Source organism: Symphalangus syndactylus, chromosome 13 (genome assembly GCF_028878055.3).
Source record: "Symphalangus syndactylus isolate Jambi chromosome 13, NHGRI_mSymSyn1-v2.1_pri, whole genome shotgun sequence".
In the NCBI taxonomy this organism is placed as follows: domain Eukaryota; kingdom Metazoa; phylum Chordata; class Mammalia; order Primates; family Hylobatidae; genus Symphalangus; species Symphalangus syndactylus.
The window spans coordinates 24,084,915-24,096,914 of NC_072435.2; the positions used below are offsets into that span (position 1 = coordinate 24,084,915).

The 12,000-nt window shown below is 51.4% G+C and overlaps 1 protein-coding gene across 4 annotated transcripts; it reads left to right on the forward strand.

Annotated features, from left to right (window-relative positions):
* Positions 1 to 387: 387 nt before the first annotated feature.
* Positions 388 to 10,740, forward strand: LAIR1 (leukocyte associated immunoglobulin like receptor 1). Of its 4 annotated transcripts, XM_055239031.2 has the most exons (9): positions 388 to 566; positions 1,005 to 1,040; positions 4,435 to 4,728; positions 5,565 to 5,615; positions 8,652 to 8,780; positions 8,872 to 8,914; positions 9,003 to 9,040; positions 9,259 to 9,311; positions 9,897 to 10,740. In XM_055239031.2, exons 1-9 carry the CDS (start codon positions 533 to 535, stop codon positions 10,041 to 10,043), a joined length of 825 nt encoding a protein of 274 aa, XP_055095006.1. In that variant the 5' UTR covers positions 388 to 532; the 3' UTR covers positions 10,044 to 10,740. The 4 variants fall into 4 exon arrangements, with proteins under 4 accessions (XP_055095006.1, XP_063471529.1, XP_055095007.1 ...); XM_063615459.1 differs by lacking the exon at positions 5,565 to 5,615; XM_055239032.2 differs by lacking the exons at positions 8,652 to 8,780; positions 8,872 to 8,914; positions 9,003 to 9,040; positions 9,259 to 9,311; positions 9,897 to 10,740 and adding an exon at positions 7,059 to 7,354.
* The last annotated feature ends 1,260 nt before the right edge of the window (positions 10,741 to 12,000 follow it).

Here is a 12,000-nt window from a genome sequence, read left to right on the forward strand (position 1 = left end):
TAAAAAAAAATATGCGTTATAGGATATTTTTAATGTGTTAAATACCTTGTTGGGATTTTAGCAAAGATCACAATGTTAAAAACTTGGGGAAGGATTTCTATGGCTCCCATTTGTAATAAAGGAAATGTCAGCTTCCAGTTTTGTAACATCTTGCCCAAGAGCAGTGGTCGTTAACGTGTGGAGTTGGGCTGGCGTCCAAGTCAGTTGGTTGCCCGGCCTTTATTCTGCCTTGTCTCATAGATTTAGAAAGAGGCTGACACATCGGGTAACTAGTTTAGGGTCATCTGACTCTAAGCGACACTTAGGGTAAGCGACATTTTTCAGAAACCAAGGCCCTCCCTCTCGTCTCACTAGTGGGAAGGGTGGAAAGAACAGGACAGAAAAGCTCTTCCTCTTGTGTGAGGCAGTTGCTGTGGAAGCCCCATAGGCAGGGGGCCCCTCGCCAGCACATCCTGTCCGCTTGTGTCTGCTGCAGAGTTCTCTGCTTGCATTGGTGCACCCCAGGCCAGGCCGGACTGCTGGGACTGGGGCCATGTCTCCCCACCCCACCGCCCTCCTGGGCCTAGGTGAGTCCTGGAGGCAGCGGGGAGGCTGGAAAGGGGGTCAGGGGGTCTGGAAAGTTCCCTGCTCAAGCCTGACTCTAGTCCAGAAGATTCTGGGGGGGAAAGTGTCCTCCTCCCCCCAAGACTGCCCTGCTGCTCTCCCCGGGCCTAAGTCTGATCAGAGATGACCTTGTCCTAAAAACAGGGTCCTGAGTGTGGGGATGAATTCAGCTTCAAGAAGGACTGGGGGGCAGGAGCCTTTTTGGAAGAGGAGACTTTGGGATTTATCTTGAAACCATTTTGCAGCAAGAAGGATTACACTGAGCTAGTGCTGTCGAGGAGGGTTGGCTTGGTCGTTATGAAATGCTGAATGCCCCCCAGCTGCATCGAGCCCCCTTTCGTTAGCAGCCCCGTAAGGGGACTGGGTGGTGGGCATTGTTCTCACTGGACCTTCTCTTCCAGTGCTCTGCCTGGCCCAGACGATCCACACGCGGGAGGGTGAGTCACATCTTCGTCCCGTCTTCCCAGTCCCCTCTGTCACCCCAAGGGCAGTTCTGGGTGGGAGTGATGTCGATTCTTAGAGGGCCCGGAGGGATCCCTTTAAATATACCCTAGATTGCAAACTCCTCCAAATGTAAAATGCATAACCCTCACCCAGTTCTCTCTCGCATCCTCCACCTGTCATATTTTGCTTTTCTTATTTTCAAAAATTTTATTTTTAATTGACAAATAATTGTAGTTTGCGGGGTACAGTGTGATATTATGACGTATGTACACATTGTGGAAAGATTAAATAAAGCTGATTAACATATCAGCCCCATCACATACTTATTTTATTGTGATGAGAATATTTTAAATCTCCTTTTAGCAATTTTGAAATATACAATAAATTATTATGAACTATTGTCATTCTGCTGTGCCATAGATCTGAAAAATTCACTCCTCCTGGCTAGTTGAAACTTTGTATCATTTGATCAGTGTCTCTCCCATGCCCCGCACCTGCAGCCTCCAGTAACCACCATTCTACTCTCTACTTCCGTGTGATCAACTTTTTTTAGATTCCACAGATAAGTGAGATCATGCAGTAATTGTCTTTCTGTGCCCGGCTTATTTCACTTACCTAACGTCCTCTGGTTCATCCATGTTGTTGCGAATGACAGAATGTCCTTTTTTAGGGCTGAATAATATTCCATTGCATATACACACCACATTCTCCTCATCCATTCATTTGGTGGTGGTTATATAACTCAGGTTATTTCCAGGTCTTGGCGGCTGTGAGTAGTGCTGTGGTCACCCTGGGAGTGCAGGTGTCACCTCCACACACCGATTTCCACAATGAGAATTCAAACCCAACACGACCAAGGCTGAGCCCGGCTCTTTTCCCCAGAAAAGCCCACACTTCACTCGGCAGCTTCTTGGCGGCGAACATGACAGTCACAAAGGGCAGACTCTGAACACTCATCCTCTTCTCTCCTAGATGCATCATGTCACCCAGTCCTGGTGATTTCACTCTAAATTTTTCTCACCTTTCCCTCTCTCTTCATCGACTTTTCCTGCGTCACCTCCAGGTGACGGCCCCTGTCCCCTCCGTGGCTCCCCGAGGCCGGCCTCAGCCTGTCCATGCCACTGCTGCCTGCTCCCTTCCTGACCCCAGGGACTGGCGATTTGCAAAAGGACAACCATGACCATTGTACCTTCCACAGTTTTTAAACTGTATTCAAAATTTTTCATTTAACATCTCATTGTAAGATGAAATCTTTATTTTTTTTTTCTCAGAGCCCTTCCGGTTTATCTTCAGATAGAATCAGACCCGTGCACCTCTCTTTGGTCTGGACATGCGCATTTTCCCGGCCACATCCTGTCCCCGTGACCTTGGGCTCACCCATCTCTACATTCCTCCACGTTCTTTCACTTTCTCAAACACTCCATATGCCGCTCAATATGGTGGGCCTTCTCACATGCTGATTTTGAAAAAAATAATTCATTTTAAAAATGACCAATGAGGCTGGGCGCGGTGGCTCACGTCTGTAATCCCAGCATTTCGGGAGGCCGAGGGGGGCGGATCATTTGAGGTCAGGAGTTTGAGACCAGCCTGGCCAACATGGGGGAAACCCCATCTCTACTGAAAATACAAAAATTAGCTGGGCATGGTGGTGCGCACCTGTAATCCCAGCTACTCAGGAGGCTGAGGCAGGAGAATTGCTTGAACCTGGGAGGCGGAGGTTGCAGTGAGCTGAGATCATGCCACTGCACTCCAGCCTGGGCGACAGAGAAAGACTCTGTCAGTTCACAGCTGCAGATTTGGACAATTCTTCGATCAATTTCTGTCCTCCCTTCTGGATGTCCACCTCCAAAGGGCAGGCATCCTGTGTGTGTTTCTCACATTTGTGGAATTAGCAGCCCATGAGAAACGTCTTTAAATAGATTGATAAGTAACTGAGATACGGTTAAAAGAAAGAAAAATGAACAAATGGGTGGGTTTGAGGAATGCTGGTCAAAGGATAGAAAATTTCTTTTTTTTTTTTTTTTTTGAGACGGAGTCTTGCTGTGTCACCCAGGCTGGAGTGCAGTGGCGCGATCTCGGCTCACTGCAAGCTCCACCTCCCGGGTTCACGCCATTCTCCTGCCTCAGCCTCCCGAGTAGCTGGGACTACAGGCACCCGCCAACACGCCCGGCTAATTTGTTGTATTTTTAGTAGAGACGGGGTTTCACTGTGTTAGCCAGGATGGTCTCGATCTCCTGACCTCGTGATCCGTCCGCCTCGGCCTCCCAAAGTGCTGGGATTACAGGCTTGAGCCACCGCGCCCGGCCAAGGATAGAAAATTTCATCCAGACAGGAAGAGTAAGTTCAGGATTGTGCAACATGATGACTAGGGTTAGTCACAATGTATCGTATGCTTGAAAATGGCTAAGAGGGCAGATTTTAAATGTTCTCACCACAACCATTAACTACGCAAAGTGAGGTTATATTAATTAGCTTGATTCAGCGATTCCACAGTGTATACCTATATCAAAATATCATGTTGTGCACCTTAAACATATGCAGTTTTAATTTGTCAATAATAAGGAATGATTGAAGTCGCGATGAGTGAATTGAAGCCCTGCCAGCTCTCTGCCCTGCTCAGGGATTTTGCTAATTTTGACACAACCTTCCTGTTTCAGGGCTTCAAACCCGCCCTTCCTCCTCCACCCCAAGCCCAGTTGAGATAAATGGGGTTTTTCAAGAGCTTTAATAACAAGGAAATGCAAATTAGGCTGAGAAGAAAGTAGAAACTATAGAGGAAAACCCAGAGGTGGTGTCTCCACAGAGACCTGCATTAGCAGCGGAGACCTGTCACGGGCTGGGCATCTGCTGTGAGCAGATCAGGGCTGGGGGCTTCACCCTCACCCCATCGGACCCTCACAGGAGCCTGGCAACCCTCCTGCCACACTCAGTCCCACCTGGGGACCGGCCAGTGCCCTTCAGGCCCCAGCACGAGCCATCTCCAGAGCCCTCGCTTCCCTGTCCCTTGTCCTTCACGAATGACCCTGTCATCCCCATCCTGTGCCTCCCTCCCACCCTCCGTCCCTCTGGAAAGTGGTCCTGGGCTCTGCAGCAGACATGAAAGACCCCAGGCTGCTCCGGCACTTCCCACGTGACCCTGAGCAAGACCCAAGTTGTGAGCGAGTCTCAGGGTCCTTACTGTCAACTGGGAAAAGAACTCTGCAGCGATGAGAAACACACGCACGTAGAAGGTGCAGGAGGCGTGGGAACTTTCTAAGGTTGGGCTGTGGTCGTGGCTGCATAACTATAAAATTGCTAAAAACCCTGAAGTGTGATGCTAAAATGACATGTGTGGCATGGTGACTTCCTACAGTGGACGCTGAGATCCTTCTCTGCTTCCCTCCTAGGGGCCCTGCCCAGACCCTCCATCTCGGCTGAGCCAAGCACTGTGATCCCCCTGGGGAGCCATGTGACTTTCGTGTGCCGGGGCCCGGCTGGGGTTCAGACATTCCGCCTGGAGAGGGAGGATAGAGCCAAGTATAAAGATAGTTATAATGTGTTTCAACTTGGTCCATCTGAGTCAGAGGCCGGATTCCACGTTGACTCAGTAAGTGAAGACAGTGCTGGGCGTTATTTCTGCCTCTATCTTAAGTCCTCCAGATGGTCTGAGCACAGTGACATCCTGGAGCTGCAGGTGAAAGGTGAGGACGTCACCTGGGCCCTGCCCCAGTCTCAGCTTGAGCCTCGAGCTTGTCCCCAGGTCCCTGGACCCTGTCCCGGCTGCTGTCCTCTCTCTGCGGCCACCCTTGCCCTCCTCCTGACCCCCAAGCCCTCCCCTCCCGCTCTCCCTCTGCACACAGGTTCCCTCTGCCTCACTCCTGCCTAGGTCCCTGGAGCCCTGGTCTCCTCTGGATGCCACGGATGGCCTGGACACTGAACTCCAGCATCCGGTGGGCTCAGAGCTGCCTCTGCTTGGCTGGGTGGGGAGGGGGTTCCCAGAGATTAGGGGGCAACCCCCCTACAAGGGGATGAGTGTCTTTCCACACAGGATGGATGGTCCCACTTGTTACTCCTTTCCTCTGAGCCAGAATCTGCCCCAGGTAATGTGCTTCTCCTGGTGTGGTTCGTCTCCCACTGGGCAGAACACAGGGGCCATCCTGGTCCCTGAGCAGGGCGGGACAGTGTTTTGGGAAAGCCTTTGGTTTGTGACCACACGCACCCCTGTGTGTGCTCAGCCCGAGATGTCCTGGAGTCAAAGTCCACTGGAGAGGCTCCAGCCCACCTTCATGTCCCCCCAGGACCTCAACGGTCCCCTGAGGTCAAGAAGAGCTTGTGGTGGGAGGAGCAGAGGGAGTGACCAGCCCCAGGGAGAATGGGGCAAGCAGTGCCTCCTGTCCCCTGCCCAGTTTTCTCAGGAGTCTCGGGAGGTTGTCTGGGATTGCGTGATGGCCATGCGGCCTTTGGATGGGGGCTCAGGGTGGAGGAGGGCAGGTTGGTTGGGAGGGGTTCTAAATCCTTCTCCTGCCGCTGTTTACAGAAACCTCTGGAGATACGGACTCCCCCGACACAGAGCTCGGCTCCTCAGCTGGTCGGTAGCAGGGTCCTCAGCTGAAGGGGCTTACAGGGGGATCTGTGCTGCGGATGCGGCTCTGGGTCCAGCCCTCTGCCCTGGGCTTGGAGTCAAGGTCTAGGGAGGCCACGGGAAGGGACTGTCACCCGCTCAGCTCTGGGAGGTTGCTAATGCTCATAGAGACCATAGCAACAGTGGTACCGTGATTGCAGCCTCGTTCCATGCCAGGAACTGTGGACAGCACTTAATGCAGGCGCCACTTAATGGGGGAGGCACTAGTCTGATCCTCTAACTCCTCCTCCTCTCCAATATGCAAAACATAAATTAAAGTTTCTTGCTTAAAGGCACAAGGCTATGAAGGGGCAGGGGCCACCCACCCGGGCAGCCCCACCCCAGACTTCCGGGCTTGACCGAGCTCCAGGCTGCCCCCTTGTGGGCGTGGCCTCACCTTTCACCCCGCTCTGCACCTGATGGAGGGACTTAGAACTCACCTTCCAACCTGGGACACGCGGAGAGGGACGGGGATGCTCCTATTGGCTCTGTGGTGTCCGGGGGAGGCCTGAACAGTGGAGTGAGGTCCCCTAAGAGGAGGAGGGCGCCACAGGGAGGGGACGCAGCTGTGAACGGTGAGCAGGATGAAGCCATGAGGCCTCCCCTCCGTCTGGCTCTGCCCTGGACTCTGTGTGATGGGAGAGAAGCTGCATCTGGCTCTGCCCTGGACTCTGTGTGATGGGAGTGAAGCTGCCCCAAGTCCCTGGGTCTCAAGTTGTCCATCTCTCCCTGTGATCTGTGACCAGAACCTCCCAGGGGAGGACACGGGGTCATAAGCCATCCGCGGACCCTTCCCCACCTGGGTTTCCATCACCAGAGTAGTCGCCCTTGGACCTAGACCCAGTGACTGCCTGTGAGGCTCGGGCTGTGAGCTCAGGCAGGTGGGAGCAGGGGCTGAAGCCACATGGGGAGGTGGGAGGAGCGATGCCGTGCTCCATCCGGACCCCCTCAGAGGCTCCTGGGCTGCCGGGGCACAGCGGGACATGCCCCTGAGTCCCGCAGACCTGGTTCAAGTCCAGCGTCTGGTTTTTATCAGCCTTCCGTCTGCGGGAATATCTTGCCTCTGTTTCTCTCCCTCTCGTCTTCTCCTTCCCTCTCTCCTCTCTCATCTTCATGCAGTGACATATAAAGGTGGCGAGGACAGACCCTCCTGCAGCCAGATTGCTGGGTTCATGGTTCAAATCCCGGTGGTTCTGCCGTTTCCTGGCTCTATGCCTGACGGTGACTCACCCAAACCTCCTGTGTCCCAAATTCCTCGTGTGAAACAGAGGCAATAAAAGAGCTGTCCTGGTAGAATCGTTTATGGCAGACTTGAGTTCAGGTACACAGGGTGCTGCCATCAGTGCTGATTAGAAAACCCGAAAGGAGGGATGCTCCCATTAATACGGAGGAAGTATTTTGTCCTCACAGGGACTGTGCCGGGCACTGAAGTCTCTGGGTTTGATGCACCATGAATGAGGAGAAATGGCCTTCCGTCTTGTGAACTTCAATGGGGAGAAATAATTCGAATAAGCAATAGAAATGCACTGATTCCAATACATGCATATACAGATAAAAACATATGATTTGCAATGTAGATTTCAGATCTATAATTTAAATTATATTAAATATGTTTACATCATATATTACGTATATAAGGAAGATAATTATATAATAAAATATGTTAGTGTATAACTACATATGACTATAATGTATATTATATATTATATGAAAGATATTATATTTACAATATATAGTATAATAAATTTCAAGTGTTATAGTTAATAAATAAATATAGGTATTAATGTAAATATATTATCTATTATGTTTACATTATGTATAACTATAATAGAAAAAATATTTTATATTTAATTATAGGTTTATATCTAATATAAATTATACATTATTATAGTGAATATATGTAACATATAGTTATAAATCATATACAATTAACATATACATTAAATTAATGTATATGTCAAGATTACATAATTAAAATATATATTTGTTACATATTATACATTTGCATAATACATGATATACATATAACTATAAATAATATAAAAATTTTAATATTGCACATATATAATACATATGTAATTTTAAATGGTGGCAAATGTTATGAAGACCAAGCCCAGGAAGTCATGGTGTAGAATAACGGGTGGTGTCCTGGACCTTGGACTGTGGCATGAGGGAAGGACACTCCAAGACAGAATGTCTGCCTTTCTTGAAGGATATTGAAGATGCTGCCTCGGCAGTGGGGGAGGGGAGGGACGCTGTTCCTGGAAAAGGGACGCTTGGCTTGGACCCTGGGTTTGGGGGAGCCCCACAGGACCCCATTTAGCCACCTGGGAATTGGGTAGTGGCGTGCACTGTGCAGAGGAGGGTGAATGTTGGAGGAGATGACGGGCGGACGTGCAATGCGCTGCGCAGGGAGCCTGGGCGGTGCCGCACACACTCGCCCGCTAGCTGCAGGGCTTCAGGAAACAGGAGCACATCGGGACTTGGATTCTTCCCACAGGAGGGCGGGTTACATCCCCGTCAGAGGGTTGCCTCGAGGGCAGATAAAATCAGACATGGGGATTCTTGCCCTCTGTTGGGAACCCAGAAGGAGGTCAGGGAGGGAAGGTCTCCCTTCCTCTTCTTGCGGGTGGTTGGTCTCTGCCTAGATCCGCAGAGGGCAGAGAGCAGCGATGTCTACCACAGCTTCATGCCCAGGAAACGTGCTGTATCTGCACCGTCCAGTAGGGATGGCATCAGGCACGTGGGGTCACTGAGCCCTCGAGATGCAGACAGTGCAGCCAGCTTCTGCCAGTGGCCCCGGCTGTGTCCCTGTGCAGAGGACCCCAGCACTCAGGACCCCCGTGGTGGAAGAAGGGGATAACGATCCCTGTGCTGCAGGACTATTGTTTACCTGAGAGATTTTATATATTAGTAAGTCTATGACACGCACGCGACGTGTGTGGTATACAGTAGGTGCTCAATAAATGCACACTGCTGAAAATCTGTTTCTGTCTTTCTTAGATGCACCTGTTTCCCAAGGCCTGAAAGCTGAGCATCTTTATATTCTCATCGGGGTCTCAGTGGTCTTCCTCTTCTGTCTCCTCCTCCTGGCCCTCTTCTTCCTCCATCGCCAGAATCAGATAAAGCAGGGTAGGTCTCGGGGCAGGGTGGCGTGACCTGGGAAGCTGTCAGGAGATGCTAGGAAGAAGGTCTCCTTAATTCACACCCCAACTGTCCTCAGGGCCCCCCAGAAGCAAGGACGAGGAGCAGAAGCCACAGCAGAGGTGAGGCCCCTGGGAATGACTCCTGGACCATCACCCAGTCCTTGGCCGCCAGGCTGCCCCTGAGGTTCACTTTTATTTTTCCTCTCAGGCCCGACCTGACTGTTGATGTGCTAGAGAGGACAGCAGGTAAAGGGGGAGAAGGAGGGACAGGCCTGGGATGGGGAAGTGGGAACTTGGTGCCAATCCAGTTGCAATGTGGGGGGCGGTGGGAAGAATCTTTGGGAACATTCTAGAACGTTGTATTATAGATTGGGTGCAGGATGTCATCGGAAGCTGGGGGGTCTCAGGCAGATTTGCCTTGTGACATCCTCCCCAGAAAACTGACCATGTATTTTCTCCCCAAGACGAGGCCACAGTCAATGGACGTCCTGAGAAGGACAGAGAGACGGACACCTTGGTGAGCCTTCCTACTGGTTATTAAAGTACCCCAAATTTAGCAGCTTAAAAAAAAAATCTCAGTTCCTAGGGTTGGGAATTCAGGAGTGGCTCAGCTAGGCGGTTCCAGCTCACGGCCTGTCCTGAGGTCGCTGTCAAGAGGTCGCCGTCAAGAGGTCGCTGTCGAGAGGTCACCGTCGAGAGGTCACCCAGGGCCGTGTGCATCTGAAGGCTCCCGTGGGCTGGAGGATCCACGTCCAAGACGCTCACTCCGCCGGCTGTGGGCAGGAAACCGCTGTTCCTCTCACAGGGGCCTCTCCACACCGCCGGCTTCCCCCAGAGGGAGGGATCCAAGGACGGGTGGCGGGGAGGGGACAGAAGCACGAAGTCTTTTGGCTCGGCTTGGAAGTCAGGAGTCTTCCCTTCTGCCTTGTTCACTGTCACGTAAACCAACCCCAATACCCTGTGGGAGGGCTCTTCACGCGGATGCAGTTTCAGGAGAGGGTCCTCAGGGCCCCTGGAGATGGCCGCCACAGCCCTCCATCCCCACAGCCCCTCACCTCACCCTCCACCGGGCACTCCCTCACCTTGGGTCTCTCTCTCCCAGGCCCCGGCTGCAGGGAGTTCGCAGGAGGTGACGTATGCTCAGCTGGACCACTGGGCCCTCACACGGAGGACAGCCCAGGCTGTGTCCCCACAGTCCACAGAGCCCACGGCTGAGTGCAGCATCTATGCAGCCATTGCCAGACACTGACCCCAGGCCCACCTGGCCTCCGTACCTGCGGATAGAAAGTCACTCTAGGAAAAGCCTGAAGCAGCCATGTGGAAGGCTTCCCCTTGGGCTCATCCTCGTCTGGAAAGCCAGCCAGGCAGCTGTCCTGGAGACAAGAGCTGGAGACTGGAGATTTCTAACCAGCATCCAGAAGGTTCCTTAGCCAGGTGGTCCTTTCTACAATTGAGCAGTTCCTTGGACAGACTGTTTCTCAGTTATTTCCAGAGACCCAGCTACAGTTCCCTGGCTGTTTCTAGAGACCCAGCTTTATTCACCTGACTGTTTCCAGAGACCCAGCTAAAGTCACCCGCCTGTTCTAGAGGCCCAGCTACAGCCAATCAGTGGATTTCCTGAGGAGTGATGCCACCTCCAAGCTTGTCCCAGGTGTCTGCTGTGAACCTCCAGTGACCTCAGAGACTTTGCTGTAATTATCTGCCCTGCAGACCCTAAAGACCTTTCTAGAAGTCAAGAGCTAGCTTTGAGACTGCGCTATACACACATAGCTGAGAGCCAAGCCCAGTTCTCTGGGTTACGCCTTACTCCGTGCACCAATAAATAATTTTGAAGGCCTCGCATCTGGCAGCCCCAGGCCAGGTCCTGGGTGCATAGGTCTCTCAGACCCACTCTCTGCCTTCACAGTTGTTCAAAGCTGAGTGAGGGAAACACGACCTACAAAAGAGGTGTCGGCATTTTCTTTTTAAAATTTAATTGACCAGGATTGTACATATTCAAGGCGTAAAATGTGATAATTTGTTATACGCATACATTATGCAGTGATAGTCACAATCAAATTCATCAGCACACCCATCCCCATGGATACGATACATTAGATATTCTGAACTTGCTCATCTTAGGACTTCACATTGCTGTCAGTGTTTTCTGACAATCACGTGTGTCAGGAATGAATGAGGTAGGTGTGGCTGGGTGAAGGCAGAGAGCTGACCCTACAGGTCCACATCTGCGCATACATGCACAGGAATGCATGCTGTCACACACATGCATACACACACACACACTCACACGCCCCAGGAAATCCAAGGAATCACTGAGACTGCTGTTGGTTGAGGCATATACGAGTATCCACCCTACCTGTAGGGTCAGATGTAATGATTGACATAGAAAATTACCCTATGCACCACTAGGAGGCGACAGAATCTCATTTGGGTTAATCTGTGTTTGTCTTTAAAAAACAAAAACAGGCCAGGCGCAGTGGCTCACACCTGTAATCCCAGCACTTTGGGAGGCTGAGGTGGGTGGATCACGAGGTCAGGAGATCGAGACCATCCTGGCTAACACAGTGAAACTCCGTCTCTACTAAAAATACAAAAAATTAGCCGGGCGTGGTGGCGGGCGCCTGTGGTCCCAGCTACTCAGGAGGCTGAGGCAGGAGGAGGCTGAGGCAGGAGAATGGCGTGAACCCAGGAGGCAGAGCTTGCAGTGAGCCGAGATCGCACCACTGCACTCCAGCCTGGGTGACAGAGCGAGACTCCGTCTCAAAAAAACAAAACAAACAAACAAACAAAAAACCCAAAGCAGTCACAAGCCTGAAGTGGAGACTGCAACGGGCACGACTGCTGATGAGACTCCACCTGAGAAGAACTGCACGTGTAAACCAATATCAAAACATTAATATGGTTTGGCTCTGTGGTCCCACCCACATCTCGTCTTGAATTGTAAGCCCCATAATCCCCACGTGTCAAGGGAGAGACCAGGTGGAGGTAATCGAATCATCAGGGCAGTTTTCCCCGTGCTGTTCTCTTGATAGTGAGTGAGTTCTCATGAGAGCTGATGGTTTTATAAGTGCTTGGCAATTCCTCCCGTGTTCATTCTTCTCCCTGCCTGCTTGCGAGGAAGGTGCCTGCTTCTCCTTTGTCTTCCGCCATGATTGTAAGTTTCCTGAGGCCTCCCCAGCCATGCTGAACTGTGAGTCAATTAAACC